At 34.2% G+C, this 20,612-nt stretch overlaps 2 protein-coding genes across 4 annotated transcripts; one reads left to right on the plus strand and one right to left on the minus strand.

Annotated features, from left to right (window-relative positions):
* LOC109723183 (bet1-like protein At4g14600) lies at positions 7,292-10,627 on the plus strand. The gene is made up of 4 exons (XM_020251466.1): positions 7,292-7,495; positions 7,638-7,761; positions 9,067-9,123; positions 10,261-10,627. Exons 1-4 carry the CDS (start codon positions 7,455-7,457, stop codon positions 10,420-10,422), a joined length of 384 nt encoding a protein of 127 aa, XP_020107055.1. The 5' UTR covers positions 7,292-7,454; the 3' UTR covers positions 10,423-10,627.
* On the minus strand, positions 11,368-17,056 carry LOC109705502 (serine/threonine-protein kinase PEPKR2). Of its 3 annotated transcripts, XM_020226241.1 has the most exons (4): positions 16,935-17,056; positions 15,845-16,673; positions 12,418-12,717; positions 11,368-11,966 (listed from the first exon to the last, which is right to left on the minus strand). In XM_020226241.1, the coding sequence occupies exons 2-4, from the start codon at positions 16,605-16,607 to the stop codon at positions 11,647-11,649; spliced, it is 1,383 nt and encodes a 460-aa protein (XP_020081830.1). In that variant the 5' UTR covers positions 16,608-16,673; positions 16,935-17,056; the 3' UTR covers positions 11,368-11,646. The 3 variants fall into 3 exon arrangements, with proteins under 3 accessions (XP_020081830.1, XP_020081837.1, XP_020081824.1); XM_020226248.1 differs by having other exon boundaries at positions 12,418-12,714; positions 15,845-17,042; XM_020226235.1 differs by having other exon boundaries at positions 15,845-17,042.

Consider the following 20,612-nt stretch of genomic DNA (forward strand, 5'->3'; position numbering starts at 1 on the left):
TATAGTTCAGCTAAAGCCTTCACATTTTTCATAAAAAAGGACTAAAATATAGAAAATTTTTCTACAAATATTCATTTTTTTCGCTTTACTTTCTGTCTTTTAAAAACTTCCGTTTCGCCCCTTTAATATTTAGACTTGTAATATATAATTTAGTACTATTATAATTTCATCACTATTTCATATATACATAAATTATATGGTAAGGTAGAACCAAATTTTTTTATCAAAGTATCCACCCTATCCATAGAATCTTTTTTTTCCCTGAAATTTGGTAATTTAATTTATGAATGAGATCTTCCACTATTTACTAATTTACTTTTTCTTTTTCGTCATTTCTAAGAAATAAAATAAGTATATTAGTAATTATCCCATTGTACTACGTACATAACTTATATATGCACGAATTAGTAGCAAAATTATAATATTGCTGAGTTAGACAAAATATACATTTTTAAAAGATAAGAGGATAAATTACAAAATTAGGTATTTATAGAATTTTTTATATATGTTTTAACCTAAAAATTGTTATATTGTGAAGCTAACTCACTAATTACAACAGCAACAATGTTCAATGCACATGTATATATAACATAACATAACAAGAGTAATAGATGAGTAACTGAAGGATTAGCTAGAATATGATACACAGGTTAATTTTAGCACTTACAATGGATGAATGAAGGGATGTATCGTGTCTCAGGAAACTCACAAACGCCACGAGAAGAACAATCATAGTAATATGTGATTAAGACAATACATTGTACGTAAACCCTTCCAATCCCCAGTCCCTGATCAGCTACTAAAAGTTACTGATGGTGCAACTTCTCTTTTCAACTTTCTCTTTTTACACCGACCAGTCCTAACGCAAATAATAAAGAATTTGGTGGTTGATACTCGAGATCTCAAATTTGAATCTCAGTTGATTTACATTTCTAATTAAATTTATTTCTAAACGAAATAAACGAAACGGATAGCATGTTACTATTTTTTTAAAAAAAAACTTTAACTTTACTGACTGCTAACCTTTCAATTTTTTTGATTCGAGTGAGTTAACGATACATTGACTTTAAATTTTACATTAATTATTTACTTTAATGAGTTTATAGTTGTGAAAATTACATGAAATATACTAACCTATAAAAATAAACGACGCATTCAAATTTTAAAGTTAAAGTGTACATTATTGACTAACTCAAATCAAATAAATTGAAAGATTAGATATAGCAAATCCAAATGGTCCACAGTTAATGTAAATTTTCGTACGATTTTACCTAAATAATTAAAAAAAGGCAAGAAGATTCGAAGCAAATTAATGAACAAAAGAAAAGTGGAACTTAATCTCTAAACAGGGCCTAGCTAGAACCTCAAAAGCTCCGACCTGACCCTAGAACCTGCAAAGAGTGGAACTTTGTCAGAAATTAAATGAGCACTAGACGGAGAGAAAGAGCGGAACTTTATTAAAAATCCTAAACTCTAAACCCTAAATCTCAAAAAGCTCCACTTAACAATGACTGCCAGGCATGTCGCCCTGAACTTTATCAGAAAAGATGGTGCCTGCGAGCATGCATGCATGCATGCAGTGGCTATATATGAAGCTTCAAAGCTTACACACAAATAAAAGAAAAGGTCACATATATATATATATATATATAGAGAGAGAGAGAGAGAGAGAGAGAGAGAGAGAGAGAGAGAGAGAGAGAGAGAGAGAGAAAGAGAAAGAGAAAGAAGATAAATAAGAAAGGTTAGGAGAGAAAAAGGGCACAAGGGTGAAGAGATCGAAAGGAGAAGGTTGAGGAGATGGTGGGAGCGCGCCCTGTGCCGTGTATATATACTATACTAGGGCAAAACAAAAAAATGTAAATGGAACAAAAGGAGATATCTTTTAGAAATAAGTATTCAAAATTTATATTAATGCTTATGTAGAAAAATACAATTTAAACAGAAGCAAATAATTATATCAAGTTTGATTTATATTAATTGGATAAATTTGATGTGAATGTCAATGTCGGTAATATCGTCCTCCTTTTATATATCACATAACATATATATATATAATTTGTCCTATGCATATATATCGTGGTTTACTCAGAATATATGTATACAGAGAGGGAGAGAGCGAGAGAGATAAAGAGAGAGGTAGGCTCCTATACTATTTACAATACCGAGGCTTCGGTATTATAGTTTTGTTTTCAATCTTAGAATATTCAAGTCAATTAACGATCCACACCGTTGTTGATCTAGGGTATTTAAAATTTTTAGAAATAAAATTTTATATTTTTTCAATATAGTTTACTTTATGATTAAAACGTTTCAAAATTGTCAAATTTCAATAGCTATTATGGCGAGTTTCTAATTTAACGGTGTAAAAGAATCTAAATTTATTCAAATTTTGATAAAAAATATTTTAAACTATCCAGATCAGCATGCTTAATCTTGAATTCAAAAGTCTTATGCTCAAATTTGAAAAATTGTTCAATTTTCATCATTCATTTAACTATGATTTAATTATTAAGTAAACGATATCGAAAAAAAACTAAAATTTTATTCTAAGAACATCATATACACTATATTATATTTAACGGTGTGGATCGTTAATTTGTATATATCACCAACTTGGTATCGGTTATGTGTTGGGATGCTCGAAACGAGGATGAAGTCTATATTGTCACATTTGCACCACATTACCAGTAACTAGCTAATCATATCTCTCTATTTGAGAAAAAAGTATAATAAAAATATTTTTCTATTAACCATGATGGGACATATCAATACAAAGAAGACAATTCTATTGATTGGAATGCTACGCCAGCAATATATATACACGATACATTCTAGATTTTTTTCGAAACGAGGTGCCAAATATGAGATCCTAAACACACAACACGTGTTTCGTGCGAGTTTGTGTTTGAGAGAGAGAGAGAGAGAGAGAGAGAGAGAGAGAGAGAGAGAGGACACATATACGATAAATATTAGGTGTGGCTCGATGGTTGGGCTGCAACTAGCTCGCCGTTCGTGAGCCAGTTCGTATTCGATTCGAAATAGGCTTGAAAATGGCTCATTCAAAATTAACTTTAAATATAAAACGAGCTAAATTTTTTACTTGAAATAATTTCAAACCGAGCACGAGCAGGCCTCTGCTCGTTCGTGTTCGGTTCAAAATAGCTCGAATATATATAAATATATAGATTTGAGTTGGAATGCCATCAGTAGCAAATGGGCTCAATTGAAACCCATTTGTTTCCGATGATGGAGCCTCCAAATCGACGATCGGCATCGTTCAATATGATCTATACTACTTGAAATATCTAGAAATCAAATTTTATCAATATTATTCTCTTGTTCATCAAGTTGACACAAAAATGAACAGTTGAAAATAAATATCTTTTAAACAGTGATGATAGAAGTATTGTAATCAAGATCAAAAGTATAGATCTTGTTCTAAATAGTTTGAAAAATTTTCTAACCAAAATTCAATGATTTTGATGTCTTTACACCGTTAAATGAGAAAATGTCTCGTGTCAACCAATTAAATTTCAAAATTTGAAATCTTTTGATAATTAGGATAATGATGTCGAAAAGAGTTGAAATTTGATTTTTAAGTACTTTAAGTGGTATAGATCATGTTCAACGGTGCTGATTGTTGATTTGGAAGCTCCTTTAGCGAAAACAAATAGGAAGCAATAGAGCCTATTTATTACCGATAACATTACAGCCCAGCTCTATATATCTATACTATATATAAAAGTGTATAGGAATTCTGACAATGTCAAACGGAACCCAAATAAGAATAAAATATTATTCCCTATATTATACGAACGTGTATGATTAGTTTATTAAAAAAATTACAAATAAAAACGAACGGTTATGATTAATCTGTTAAAAAATAACATTCCTACATATCTATTTTATATTAAAATTTAAATTTGAATTTAAATCGTGAATTAAATTTAATTTTTGATATGAAATTTGAATTAACAATTAAATTTTTTTAATGATAGTGGATCAAAATTCAATTTTAAATTTTGAAATAAATGTGAATTAAATTTTGATGCGTTTTGTTTAAAACACATAGATTTTAGATCATCAGAAATCAAAAAATATATAACAATATTTAATGTATATATAAAAAAATAAAAAATATAGAATATTGTAAATATTTTCTAAATAAAATATAACATATGAATTTATAAAATATAATTTTTATTATAAATTTTTAAATAAATATAATATACATATTTATATTAATTTAAAATAAATTAAAATAATTATTACCTGTATTTATACGTACACTCAACTAGCATATATATATATATATATAGCAGGGCTACTGTGCTTTCAGGAGCATGGAGCCCTCCGTACTCCTGAATCGTTTTCGATGATGAAATTTTCGAATTGACGATCGGCTCCGTTAGACTTGATCTAGCGTATTTGAAGTTTCTAGAAAATAATTTTTGCAATTTTTCGATATCATTTACCTAGCAATCGAAAGGATTCAAAATCAATAATTTTTAACGACTGAAAATAAAAATCATATAAAAAGTGGTGATATAGCACTAAAATTTTCGATCAGAAATATTGATATTGTTGTAGATAGTATAAAGAATTTTGTATCAAAATTTCATCTGATTTGAATACTTCTACATCGTTAAACTTGAAAACGGCAGATATCAACCATTAAAAATTATTGATTTTGAATCATTTCGATTGCTAGGTAAATGATATCAAAAAATCGCAAAAATTACTTTATAGAAACTTCAAATACGCTAGATCAAGTCTAACAGAGCCGATCATCGATTCGAAAATTCCATTATCGAAAACGGCTCAGGAGCACGGAGGGCTCCGTGCTCCTAATAGTACACAAGACCTACTATATATATATATATATATATATAATTAAAAATATAAAATTTAAAATAATGTTAATTTGAGCACCTATGTTGATTATAATTATGTTGATTGTAGTTTTATTTGTATGTTAATTGTAATTTTGGAGAGTGGTATTTTATTTAGATTGTAGTTATAATGGTAATTATAGCTAAATTTATATAGTGTAATATTAGCAAATATTTATAAATATTTTAGAATTAAGAAAAATAAAGAAGAAAAAAAAAAGAATTACAAGCTATAAACGAGTCGGCTCGAAATCAAATAATTTTGAACCAAATTCGAACATGACTTGAAATTAGCTCGAAAAATAAAAATGAAATTTTTTTTTCAAGCCGCTCGAATTCGGATCGATTTGGATTTCAAGCTGAATTCGAACAGGTCTTATTCTGGCTTGAAATTAATTCGAGCCGATTCGAATTCGGTTAGAATTTAATACGAGCCAAATACGAGCAAGCCGCGCTAGCTCGTGTTCGGTTGGTTTGCACCTCTACTCTGATGGAATGCATGCATGCGCGTCCTTTCGTATACTACGTGCATAGTTTCGTCGACGTGGTTCCGCACGAGTGGCTCGGAGAGGTGCTTGCACGTGGGAATTAACCTCGTGCGGCCGCTGGGGCACACGATGGTTAGTGGTGCACACGTGTTCGCACATGTGCATGACGTTTTGCACGCTATGGCACGTCACGTGCCGCGTATCCTGAAGCGTTCGCACACGGAGAAATTTGTGCACGCACCCCGTGCATCCACGCGTGTGGTCCATGTACTATTATTACACGTTAACAATTCAAACGTCTCACACTTTAATTTTACCAACTTTTCTATGTAAAACGCATTTGAATTTTGAAATTAATAAGAGTTTTAATAGGTTATGGAGTGTTGAATAAAAAATGTGAAAGTAATATTTTATGCTAACTTAATATTTTTAGAGATAGAGATAAAGTATTGTTTCGCATGGTATTAAAATAGAAGATTCTAATAAGCGGTAAACTTTTGTTCGACCTGTTAGTGCAAACCAACCCTCTTTTGTGGGCCCAATTGGTGGCTAAGGTAACTAACATTAGTATAAGATGTTGGACCTGGACACTTGCTTTAGGTCCAGCCCAAATATTCACAAGGTCACCAACTCGACCCGATCCATCAATTCATTCGTAACTCTACTTTTTCAAAATGCCATGACTGATATCACTCTCGTGGTGATAAAGTTAATTACAAAAGATAAAAAAATAAAAAAAAAGAATTAACTATAATAACTTTTATGTCCATAATATAGAATTTTTTGATGAAACAAACAAAAAAATAGAATAATTAATTATTTTTTGAAAGTATTAGCTTTCTATCAAGTAGATTATTAAAGAGTAAAAGAATAGTTTTTACTTATTGCTTGAATTATAAATCGAAAGTCATTTTCAATCCAAAATCTTTTATGGGCAAACCAACAGGTCCTTGGTGTATTTGTATAGATTAATTAGCGGAGTCGGATCCAGTGTAACCTCAGTGTCCATTTCCACAGAATCCGACCCGTTAAGCCGTCATAACTCATAAACGCAGCACAATGGAAGAGCGCGGGTTTGGCGATCCCAGTTCTCAGGACTTTTTTTGCAAATAACCTCATAAGCAATTTTTATTTTAAAAATAATTCTATCAAAATTAAAATTGCAAAAATGGTTCTGCTCCTGCTACGCAGGTGCCAAGTCAGCGCCACGCGGGCAGAGATGGGGCCAGGGTATTAAGTTGAATACGGTGAACCATTCACCGTATCTAAACACAGTAAATAGTTCACCGTGTTTAGTACGTATTTTTGTATATTGAAAAGAGTTATAGGGAGTAGGGATGTCAATAGGTATAGATATCCAAAATATTATCCAAATTCAAACCCGAACAAATTTTATATATATATATATATATATATATATATATATATATATATATATATATATATATATATAATTTATTTTTATTTATTTATACAATATATAAAATATTTAATAATTTTTATTTTTTAGNGATTTTTAAAACCCGCTGTGTTCAGGTTCGGATTTCGAGTTTTTGGTCGGATATGGATATATTTTATATATTGTATAAATAAATAAAAATAAATTATATATATATAATTTATTCGGATTTGAATTCGGATAATATTTCGGATATTCATACCTATTAACATCCCTACTTCCTATTTCTTTTTTTAATATACAAAAAATACGTACTAAACATCGTAAATCATTCATCGTGTTTCACCGTATTTGAATACGGTGAATGATTCGAGTCCCAATCCTATCCGCATAGCGCTGACGTGGTGCTTGCGTGGCAAATCCAGCACTATTTTTATAAATTAAATTTTGTCATGACTATTTATAAAATAAAAATTTGTCAATTGGCTAAATACAAAAAAAAATAAAAAAATAAAAAAAAAACCGCAGTTCTCATCTCCTCCTCTTCTCTTCCATTTTGTTTTCTTTTTTTCTCCCATTAGTTTTTTGGTTGCAACAAACGTATATTTCTCGCATATCGACCTGTTTCCGAATCCCTAGTTAGAGAGATCGGGGAGAAGCTTCTCGGGGGCTCCCATGGCGTATCCGTCCTACGGCTCCGGCCCTTTTCGATCCAGGTACCCTAACCCTAACCCTTGTTTTGTCCCTTGCATGATTTATTTGTTTATCCTTAACGGGAAAGATCACGTTTCGTTTGGTGAGATTGGATCGAATTACTGAGAATTTTTTTTCCCCTTTTTTGGGGGTATGGGATCTCAGGGAAGGGCTCACGGCGAGGCCAGCGGCGAGCTCGGAGGAGATCCAGTTGCGGATCGACCCGATGCACGGCGATTTGGACGAGGAGATCGACGGGCTCCATCGGAAGATTCGGCAACTGAAAGGCGTAGGTTTTTTTTTTTTGTACTTATTTGCTATTCCATTTGGTTAGGGTTTCAATTCAAGAAATTTGGGTTCGTTGTGATAGTTTGGATCCTGGAATTTTTGTGCGGCGATTTGGTTGATGAATTTCATTTAGATCCCTTGGTGAGGGAATTGGCAATCGATGGAAATGAACGAAGAAATTTAAAACTTTTAGGAATTAGGGTTTTGTAGGCCATATGTGACTGCCGTTTGTAGAGAATTGGAAGATGAACGTTGGGGAATTGTGACCGAACATTTGTGATCTATTCTCCTAAGTGATGAAGTAGTTGTGGTTCTTTTTCTTCATACAATTACATGATTTTCTTCTGATATCGCCAGGAGGTGTGAAGCACAGTTTGAGGTTTTGGAGTACGGAGGTTATATAATTATGTTAATTTATTTGTCATGAAGTTAAGTTCTGATCGTAACTTCTGTTTGGAATTTGAAACAAAATAGCACTCAGACCTGCTCTGAGGAGTCCTCTGCATTAGAATTCAACCTTTGTCGCTTCGGTCTGAAGCATGCAAACCTTTTAGCATTTGAGAAGAAGTTGGGAAGAAAAAATATAAAGCACAATGCATTTGGAGACGACAGTTTTCCGAAAAATGGTCTATTTATTGTACTTGTTTCGACCTGATGCGACACGTTGCATCGAATGGCTGCATTACATGGGGATAGATAACTTTTTCTATTATTTTCTCTACCCTTTCCAATATGAAAAGAGAAACAATATTTATTATCATAGGAAAGTAAGTTTATGCATCGCTCAATAACTTCTGATGTTATTCACGTCGCTTGCATTTCCTTCTGATGGGAGTTATTTTTCCCTTTGCACAAATACTTGCGATGTATTACTATAGCTTATTTTGATATTATTGTTTTCTTCCTTTATCTGGGTTCTTCTCATGCCTGGGCACTTCAGATAGCTACTTCCCGTCTGTATGTGATAATAGTTGCTACTATACTACCCTCATAGGTATCAACTGGCTTGATAGGGTTTAAGATGAGGCGTGTTCAATTTTCCGTTGTCAAGAATTTGTTCCCAATATCTAGAGATCACTGCTAGATAGACCATCAGTCAAAGAATTATTTCAATTATTTTCGCATGTGCTGTAGCCGACCATATATTTGACGGGAAATGGCTCAAAAAGCGGTGCTAGTGCTGATGTTGATATCCTAATTATATCGGTGTTTCTTACTGCAATCTATTTTCTTCTTGAAATTGATTTTGGGTTTTTCTACTGAAGTTGAGTCTTGCTTTATCTCCTTCAAATTTTGGGTATCACAGGTAGCTCAAGAGATAGAGTCTGAAGCAAAGTACCAGAATGATTTTCTAGCTCAACTGGTAATTGTCCTTTTCTTTGTTGTCTATACAATTTATTTTACTTTCATGATGGGAAACTTTTTTGTATTGTTGTTCTTTCAAATTTTAAATTAGAGGTTTTATATGGTTAACTTGGCATTCTTTCTTAGCTGCATGTATATGGATTCATTTTTTCTATTTGTCATATGCCTTTGCACTTGCAGTATTGTGATTCCTGTCAGCTTCGCGTCCATAGGGTGGTTCATTTAACTGCAACCAAGAAAATTTAACGAGTAGTCAATCCACTGTAATATTACAAAGCAGATCACATTGGACTGATCTTCACTTTGTACAACTTATATCTTGATGTCTTTCTATAATTTCCACGTTTTAAGCTATAACTTTTCATTTAGTAAAATAATAATGTTCACATATACGCACTCGATTTCATAATTTACCTTATTTTCCACCCATTTTCTTTGCGGCAATCATAACCCTGGTTGAAAGTCAGAAACGACTCTCCAGAATGATTTTCTAGCTCAACTTGTATTGTTATCTTTTTTCTACGTTTACAGCATTGTTTTTACTTGTAAGTTTTGTATTGCTTTTTTCTACGTTTACAGCATTGTTTTTACTTGTAAGTTTTGTATTGCTTTTTTCTACGTTTACAGCATTGTTTTTACTCTTTAAGTTTTGTATTGTTTTTTTTCTACACTTGCAGCATTGTTTTTACTCGTAAGTTTTGTGGAAAGCATTTTGCATTCAGTTTTCTCCTCCTCTGTGCTTTGTTGCGGGCCTACATATGATCTTTGGATTGCATTTTTCCCAATGAGATTAAAACTGAGCTTACTCAAATTTTGTCACCCGCAAGCACCTAATTAACCCACAGAATTTTGTTTTCCTCCCTATGATGGGTTTCTTTATATTAATTGATGCTTTACTGAAAAAAAAGAAAGGTTGGTAACTTCATATAAATTGAGAGCTATGGGAAAAGAGATTTAATGTTCAAATGACCTGGAGTTCTTTATGATCCATGTGCACATTTGTATTGTATAATGTTGCTTCTTTTATCTGTCCGAATGGGCTAGTTCCGAAAGTTCAGTGGACTCTCTTGGCATCCATTTGATTATATCAGACTTCTTTATCCGTGATTCTTATGATTCTTTGGTTATTGGACAGCAAATGACGCTTATAAAAGCCCAGGCAGGGGTGAAGAACAACATGAGAAGGCTGAATAAGAGCATCATCCAGCAGGGCTCCAATCATGTCGCTTATGTCATCCTCTTTGCGCTGATGTGCTTCTTTGTAGTCTATCTCCTGTCGAAATTCTCAAGAAGATGAGCCGTGAAAAGGCGAGATTCTGATAGTGCATCTTCGTGTCCGCGGGAGCGGAGAGAACTAAGTCCGTGTGTTGACCATATATTAATGTGTGGTGCTGTAATTGAATTCTTAACTGGTATAGCATGATTTTCCAGTTTGCCTGTTCCGAGTAAAATTGATCATTCGGGCCTGCTCCGAGTAAAATTGATCATTCGTAGGCTATTCATGATTTTTCGTGATGATAAAAAACTTGCTTGCCGGTCCATACTGCATTATAATGATCTTAGTCGGGACGATTTCTTTGCGAGAGAAAGCAGGCCATAAATTGGCTCAATTTTAACCAGATCGACTTGTAAACAATTAAATTAGTACCCAAAAAAATCGAGCTAAATAGATCGAGCTTCGTTGGGCTTCACGAGGGGGCGCTCGCTAGGCAAACTCTACCAGTATACATTTTGGGAAAGATTTAAAATTTACTAATTTCCTACTGTCTTATTTTAGTACTTTATGGTTTAAAATATATCACTCGTGATTTTATTTTATAATTATTTTTTATTAATTAATTTTTATGAAATCAGTGAAAAAATTAGAATTAAAAGATACTAAAATAAATATTCAATAAAAATTTAGATAGAGTTATTTGTATACGATTCAATAAAATATTAACAAAAGAACTGACGAAAAGAAAAAAATAAAATCACAGGATACCAAATCAATACACTTTAAACCACACAGACGTATTTGAAGTTTTTCCTACTTTTTTTTTGTAAGCAACACTTATCAGATTGACGAAATCTTTGTATTTAAGGCAGGAATAGTAGTAAATACCGAAAAACCTTAACATATCTTACGATCTATTGACCTGTTATCAATGCCGTGGTAAAAGAAATATCTCAAAAGGTTAAAACTATAGAACATTAACTTCGGACGTTAACCAACCTACCTACGGTAAATAACTGATCAATGTTTAATTAAGAATAACTAGATAAAAGGATTAAGGCACTATATACAAGAAAATTTACAGCCAAGTTAGTTTATTACAAACTTAGGCCATAATAGCATTCGAAAGAAAAAAGGGCAAACCCTTGGTCAATGCTTTCTACAAATTAGAAAAGCCCAGGGTACCTTTCATTCCGTGACAAAATCAAATTGCCATTGCCATCGAGTAAGCGAATGGAAGATCAGTTCTTAGGTAGAAAAATGCTCGACGCAGCCAAGAGTCAGATGCTATACACTGGAGTAGAGTCAGAACGCTGTGCAGAGGTTAGCTTTCAGGTTGGAAGAGCACTCCTGTTGGATGGGAATAGCGGGGCCGCAAAGCCTAGTCCTTTTCGGCTCGGAAATCCTCACGCGCGATATTGCTGCAGCGAGGGCATCGACAAAGCCACACTCGTCCTGCTCATCCGACTTCTGACTGGACGTTTCCGATAATGAAGAGTCAATCTCTGCCCTAATTTTCTCCCATTCTATTCTTCTTGGGGCTAAAGTTCTGTTAGTTACCCTCAATCTAGTGTTAGGTACTGCCTTTAGAGGGCATTCTGTGTAGAACAAAATCCATGGATGCCCTGATATTAAACACAAAAAAAAGAGACAAAATTAGAATAATGATTTGTTGATGATAACATTATTTTATGGTAAAACATACAGATTTTACAAGAACAACAGTGCATTTAGCAATGTGTGCCTGAACTATTAAAATCTTGATTGTAGTACCTTGCCTTTCATTATTCTTACTTTTAGAAAATTCCAAAATTTACTCAAACTAATAGTTTCTCTCAAAAAGTGGTAGGACATGCCATCCAGTAACTCATATTCCTTTAGCATATAGAATCCTTCGAAAAAGTTAAAATTACTGTTAAGTTCTGAAGCAGAGGTACTGAAATGGAAAATACCGTGTACTCCAATAGTAAAATCAGTATTTTTTAAGCTCAGGTGCTCAGTTCAAAATGTGCTCTAATGGAGGTAATCTGTATATATTCGTTATTTCAACTTATTAAAGCAGACGAATGGTCATACTGAGAACTTCAGAAGCAGTTATTCTGGAGGAGACATCGCGGGTCAGCATGCGGCTGATAAGATCTCGTGCAAGTTCTGATACGGAATCCCACATGCCGCTGTGGAAGTCGAGCTCGACGTTCTTAATGGATTCAAAAACAGCTTCCAGCGAGCCCCCCTGGAATGGAAGTGCACCAACTAAGAGAGCATGGAGGAGTACACCGGCACCCCATATGTCTACTTTCTCTGAGTAATCACCCGAAAGAACTTCTGGGGCAACATAGGCTGGGCTTCCGGCAATGCCAGACAATTTCTGACCTGCTTAAAATTGATTCAACCAATAAAGTCAGAGGCGCGAATATTCACCAAAAGTTTTCTCTGATGGTGCTGAAGAGTAAAAGAAGGATAATGTTTAACTAAACACCAAAAAATCACCTTTAATAATCTTAGACTACTAGTATGCAACTAATTGCTAAATAATCTAAAGTTACAATCAAGTGATGCTGTTGAATGAAAAGCAAACATGTCATGCTATGGGAGACTATAATTATATAGGTTTCGGGAAAAAAAAACACTTCAGTCAACAACAAAAAGTAAAAAGGGAGAGCAATTCAGAACTCTTTTGACAAGCTTGATGAAATGAGTTACCTAGCCTCATGAAGCCACCTCACCCAGTTAAGCAAAGATGACATGAAACAGATGAAGACATGTATCCAGTAACCTCGAGTATGAACCACCTAGAACTCTAATTGTGAGAATGGATCAGTATTTGAAAAGGGAGGATCACAAAGCAAAGTAGAAATGTGTAATGTCTAGAATGCTGAAAAATCATATGTGGTTCAAGTTTCTAATTAAACTAATCAGCAATGTAAAAAATGCAAACCACTTGCTTAGTTAGCACACTAATATTTAGATATCTAAAAGATGATTCTCAAAAGAAACCCGAAAGATTTCTCCACAACCAAGACAGATAGATCAAGTGGAGAGACTAACATCCCTGAACAAATACGTCTTTGGAGTGAAAAGCCAACTTATGTGCACGCTGGTGAAGAATACACAAGTCCTCATAGTATGGAAAAAATTTGGCGAATTAATGATTTAGATTAATTAGATCCCTCAACAGAATCCACAAAGATTAGGAGAGATGCATCAAACACCAAGGCCTAAAAAACACTAATGTGATCCTCACTAGTAACAATAGTACTTAATAGTCTTCAATAACCTTGGAACAGTAATAAACATCAATATATAGTTCCAATCAGGAATCTTGATGACAGATCTCTGAGCTGTAAAATTTTGACAGAATTCTGAAAGAGCTTATCACAATAATGAGCCAATTACACCAACAATTTGTCACAAGTCATTATCTTAACCATTGCTGGGCTGGTCAACCGACGCAAGATAATTGGCAAATATTTGGCACATAAAAATCCAGTATACGGCCAATTCTTTGCACAAAAATGCAAGCATAAGAATAACACACAAACATGCAAGAACAAGAATACCACACACACACCACACCCCCAATCCAGACACAAAAAGAAAAACAAAGGAATAGAAAGCAGGCAGTTCTAAAGGTTAAAGTCAACAACAATTCTTTGCAAACATGTATAACTAGTTAGTGCTACAAGATCTCATGCTAAAATTTTTTATTTACATGTTAATTCATGTGCTAGAAACTTTGGTCAAACAAGTCTAATTAGCGGATTACTTGGTGCATTTAAGATTAGATTCAAATTCACGTAACTCTTAGGCATTTTTATTCTGAATTCTAGTTTCTATTGGTAAGAAAATTTCATGTTACTTGATTTCATTTTTTGACGTTATTGCAAGAAGACAAGCTCCCCTCAGAGAATCAAAATATGTTTTTACTAATATATTGGAGCTAAGTATACTTCTTCAATTCTATAGCCACCAGCATGTTTAGAGAAGCAAATAAATAAGTTAACAAACTAACAATCATGGGCAGCAATAATTGAATAGGAAAGCATTGTTATGGGTAGGGTTTTCACGAGATAATTGTTGTTTTGCATGCTGATGCTTTAAACAGTCTGTTGGGAAGGGTAGAGGCTTCGTGAGACAAATGATCTTTTACTACGATAATTATGTTTTGTTCACTAAAGAGAACATTAACGGTGTTCAGAGGAGAAAATAGGCCGGTGAATCTAACCAATAGAGTCCATTGTGGTCAAAGAGATGTCGAATGAGGATTTATCCACAATTAGTGGGACATTCCAACTGAAAGAAATCCTAAAACTTAAAACACATGGCATATGTGCCAGGGCAACTCAAAGAAAAGGATATAGGCCCTTAAATGCCTCTTTTCTCTCTTTTTCCTGCATATTTTCTCACCCCACCACCCCTTGCAAAACTATTCAATTTGTCTCACTTTATCCAATGTATTTTAGCTACACGGAAATTCTGTAATAGTCGACTGCAAAACTCTCATCTAGAGAGAAGATTTGATGCATAATACTATTTACTGAAGTACATTCCCACAGAATCAATTGCTTACCTTATATAACAAAGCATGACCTAAGAGCCTACATCATCATAAATTAGATCCAGCGTTAGCCATTTGAACCATTGCACCATTTCAGACAATGAGGCTGTATTACAGACTTACGCCAGCAAGAACAAAAACTTGATCGATCCTTAAATTTGAGTTGGAAAGACTTCGATCATTTCTAAAATTAGCCAAATTGGACAGTTGTCTTTATACCAACTACCAAGCTCGTAAAACCTCAAGGCCTTGAGCTGCCAAGACAATATAACAAATCATAGGGTAACTATAGATAAACGCCTCTATAGAAAAACTCGGCAGATTACATGCGTAAAGATATACGTAAGAACTAAAATAGATGATAAGTAGAAAATGGTTACTACAAAATGAGAAGTCATGAGATTCCATCAATCAATCAGAATTAACAAAACTTAGTATGGAATCCTGTTGTTCAACACATACTGCCTATTTTGCCCCTGCACTTCTGGCAGAAAAAGTTTTCACACATAGAATGTCAAGAAACAACTTTCCTACACTACATAGACAGCTCACAATCACAGTAGCCTTAAACTTACAAAGGATGAAAATGCCTTCACTATAAAGTAAATGATGGCAATCAAGCACTACATATGGATGCAAATGCTTCTCTGCGGAAAACCAGTTGAATTTCTACTATTCAAAGCACTACCGATGTCAAATCTAGAAGTGCAAACTTTGGCACAGCTAAAGTATTATTCTGTCCATCATTTGCAAAGCATCAAAATTACTGTTACTGAAAATTAACAGTCAAAGTCAAAGAAGCAAGACATTCATATGAGCAATGAAGTAAACATTTGCAATGATAAAACAAAAGCACTATTATATAATCGGATTGGAAGCGGAAAATTCTACGAGACAGTGGAGACCGAGCAAATTTATTCAATTTGCAAACACTGTTGATCTTACCATTGGTAACTCGCACGGCCAATCCAAAGTCAGCGAGCTTCAGCTTCCCATTGTTTGTAAGGAGGATGTTCTCGGGCTTAATGTCGCGGTGGACAACCCCCATATTATGGCAATACTTGATGACCAACATCACCTCCATTAGCACGTGTGCGGCACGCCGTTCCGAGTACCTCCCCTCGCCAATCATCTGATCTAAGAGCCTTCCGCCGGGACACAACTCCATTACAAGATGAAAACACTCCGAATCCTCGAACGCCGCCTTGAGGGTCACAATGCCCGGATGCCCCGAGAGGTGTTGCATGATCTCCACCTCCCGGTGGACCGTCTCCTCGCCGTTCTTGAGCAGCGTTTTGCACGCGAACTCCTCGCCGGTGGCCTTGTTCTTGCAGATCCGCACCGAGCCGAACTTCCCCTGGCCGATCTCGCGGCCCAGCGCGTACTCGTGCTCCAGCTTCTTCTTCCGCCCGATCCGCGTCGCCGACTCGATGCACCCGAGCTTCCGTTTGAGGCCGCGCCCGGGGGTATCGGGACACGATCCGCCGGAGGGAGGCGCGGTCATGACGATGCCCGCGGCGGCGCCGGTGGCGGCGCCGACCCGGCCGCCAGATCCGATCATCTCAGATCGGGGCTTCGGCTTCGACTCCCTGCACTTCTTCTTGCTCCGCCGATCGAGATCGCCGGCGCCGCCATCATCGGACAAGTGCGATCCAACGAAGGAACAAGACGACTTCGTCCCCTTCCTCTTCCTCCTAATCGACTCCATCGACCCCTCAAGCCCAGGATCTACGCCGTTGCCTAACCTCACGAAACCCTAACCGCCGATCGGAGTCTGCAAGCGGAGAAAACGGCGGATTAGCGGAAAATCGCCCGATCGGGCTTCGCGAGGCGCCGATTCCTCTTCTTGCGCCCCATCGGCGGGATCGATCCCCCCACTACCGCGATCAAGAAACTCTATCGGTCGCAAAACCCTAACAATCACGACCGCGGAGGGGGGAGAGGGAGAGAGATGGAAACCCTAGAATCGCCATGGGGGGCTCGGAGGCGGTAAGAGGCGGCCGCGGGGCTCGGAGAAGGGGAGATGTAACCTTACCTGCTTCATAAGGCGAGTGCCCCGAGACAGTGGAAGTAGGGAACGGGGACCGGGGTCGGGGTCGGGAGGTGAAGAAAAGGAGAGGCAAGCAACGTAAAGAAGCGACCACGACCCTTCCACCTCCTTTCTTTTATATAATAAAAAATTTATAATTAGACCCGCTTCGGCGTGGTGTGGGGCCCACGATGCATACGTGTTTTGGATGTAAATTATTCCCTGCACCCGGTGTGTATTCTTATGCAGCCGGTATATATATATATATATATATATATATATATATATATATATAATATAGAGAGAGAGGAGAGAGAGAGAGAGAGAGAGAGAGAGAGTTCGTATTATGCTATTAATAGCCACAAAGACTGATGCTACAATTTTCCGCTACTAGATCTACCCTTTTGATCATTTTCACCGTTAGATCATACTATTCAACCAACGCCCACTCACCCTAGGGGCCCACATCATCCTAACGCACTCTTAATCCAATGCCAAAAACTTGGTAGCACAATGACTTGGTGCATTAACAGCATAGTAGCCTAGTTCTCTCTCTCTCTCTACTAATATATATATATATATATATATAGAATTATGCTGGAATACTATTAATAGTTAAACGCCTTTTTGCTACAAGTTTAACCTTGAATGAAAAATTATAGGATCAGGATGATATTAGTCGGTTAGAGTTGAATGATCCCCTAGGGTTGAGTGGTCCACTGGGTTATAATATTTAATCCAATGGTTAAAAATAATGAAAAGAGTTGATCCAAAGGCTAAAAAACTGGTAGCAACAATGGGATTTTGCTACTAATAGTACCCAGTCCAACTCTCTCTCTCTTCATCTCTCTCGTTATATATTATATATATATATATATATATATATATATATATATATCTATACTGCTTATAAAAATGTGAGTTTTGAATTTTTTTCTCTTTCCCAAAATACCGGTCCCTATTAATATAATTCCAATCATATACTAATAATATCATTCATTCAACTTTAATGGAATAAATCATACAATTTTTATTTTATTTTTAAATTATCATAAAATATATTAATTTTTAGTCATTAGATGTAATCCAATAACTGAAGAATTAAGTATCTATCACTTTTTTTACCTAAATTGCCCTCAAATAGTACGTATCAAATTTTACTTTTTATATGCATGTCATATCTTCTAATAACCGCCGCCCACATAATATCATATTTTATAACAAATAATATTCGCATTTCTAAATATTTTATTTCTCACACAAAATATCCGCCACCTATATAATATCCAATCACATAATACCTTCCGCATATATAATATTTAATCATATTTTTTAAAAGGTGAATATATAAAAATTATCTCAATTTTACCTATTAATATTTGAAATATGAGATATTTTTTCAATAAAATATAACATATAAATTTACAATTTAAAATTTTAAATTTGTAGATAAATATGATTCACAAATTGATATTGATTTGAGATAATTATTAAAATAATTGTTGACACAGACAAACCTTTTTTTAGTCGGAAAAAATATTGCATTTCATTTGCGAGAATAGAAAGAAATTTATACTTATCCAAATTTTTGTCAACTGAAGGATATTTGCTGTAAAATATTTTTCACAAGCACCCTATAAAATAATATTCCATACTTATAAAAAAAAATGAAAATCTCTATGCAACAAACATTGAAAATATTTTGTATCTACTATCTCTCAATTAACTAATTAAAAAAAAGGTTTGAAAAATAAAATGATTTAAATAAGCTTATCAAATCAACTTTTAATTTTAAATTTGGTTCATAATTTCAAATGTGAATTAATATTTTAATTTAAAATTTGAAATTAATTAAAATTTTAATATTTTGGGTGTGTAAACAGTATTTCAAATTGAAAATAATTAATTAATTTGAAAATATATCAATTTTGAAAAATAGATGGGATGATAAATAAATTAATGTCTTTAATAATTATTTATATTGAAATTAAGGATTCAAAATTAATTTCAAAATTTAAGTTTTATTCATAAATTTAAATCTGAATTTATTAATTTAAAATTTAGAATTACTTCAAATTTTTAAAATTTGGATACACATTAAAAAAAATTAATGTTAGAAAAAAACTAACTGATAAATAAATTTATACCACCAATAATTACTTAAATTTAAAATATTAATATAAATTTAATTTAAGTAAATGTTACGTGCATTGTACGTCCACTATAACTAGTATATATATATATATATACACATACGCAAGGGGACCTCCTCGACTATGTTATTATGTCCCACCGTCGAATAAACTTTCAAGTTCAAATTTTTTGTTTATCGACGCATTTTGATTGATTTTTTTTGTTTTTCATAAAAGCTATTTTAGAATGATATATTGGCAAAGATGTCTCTATTTATATTCCTTTGACTATTAAAATTTTTTAAAATATTAAGACTCACTTGTATAAAAATAATGTGCACCATACAAACGGCTTAAAAATAAAATGTTATAAGTTTTAAAATTATTATTAAAATATCAAATATTCTTCTCAATAATGAACATTTACGGTTTTGATATATAAATTTTAAACATCAGATAATAAGTTAAGATTTTAATATTTAGTGTTTCTATCATCAAATATTACGTGTGCCGCATGCGGCAAATACTCATTACACCGGGTGCAGGCAATAGTATCTCGGTCTTCCGCAGAGGAAAAGCATAGTCTAGAATGCCATAGGTGGGATTTCTTCCCTCAATTAAATTTCACTCATCCTTCCATAATTTAAAAAAAATATATTTTTATTATATTTTTTTAAAGCAAAAATATAGACTAAGTAAAAATAATAAAGTATAACTTAGTTTGTTATTGAATCCTATCCGACGCTATTAAATAAAATGTGGGGTAAAAGTATATAGTAATATGCTTTTACGTTTTTTTGATAGGATCGCAGAAAATATATCGTAATCAACTCACCGCGATATACGGAATGCAATATTACGTACGAAAATAAATAGAATATTTTTTCATCGTACTTTCTTACCGCACGTAACGCAATCTTTCCGCAGTCCCAAACAAAGCATGGCTGCTATAGCAGTGGACCCCGGATTAACAAATCCGATCCAACGGCTGGCGTGTAGAGAGAGAAGAGGGGAGGAGAGAGAAGGAGTCGCTGTCGGTCGTAGATTCCGTCACGGATTTGGAATTGTTGTGGTCGCAGGAGTTATCTAATTCACGCGACTCCGTTCGTTTCCAATATTCATCCGTGCGTCCGTTCTTGGACTCGCCCACTGCTACGGCGCACGATTTTTTGTTTTTTTAATAAAAATGTATGGAGTACATTTGAAATTTTGTCCCATTTGATTTTCTATTATTTACTTTAATAGAAAATTATACAACATGCAATTAATTGAGCTGGTAAAAATAAGTTGCAAAATTAAATAGTAAAATTAATTTTTTTAAAAAAAAATAGATAGTTGGATCAAAATGACTTTTGTAAGCTATTAGATTAACATGGTTTTCTTTAATTTGGAGTGAGAAGGATGGATTAGGTAACTAGAAGGTATAAAGGTGATGGCTCTTTAGCATTCTTTTAGTTTCTTAAGATAAATTAGTGTTAACTTCCAAAGTTAGAATAATTTAAAAATTCATATGGAAGTATTATAATGATCCTACGATTGTGAGATGAAACTA

The sequence above is a fragment of the Ananas comosus genome, linkage group 2 (assembly GCF_001540865.1).
Source record: "Ananas comosus cultivar F153 linkage group 2, ASM154086v1, whole genome shotgun sequence".
NCBI classification, from domain to species: Eukaryota; Viridiplantae; Streptophyta; class Magnoliopsida; order Poales; family Bromeliaceae; genus Ananas; species Ananas comosus.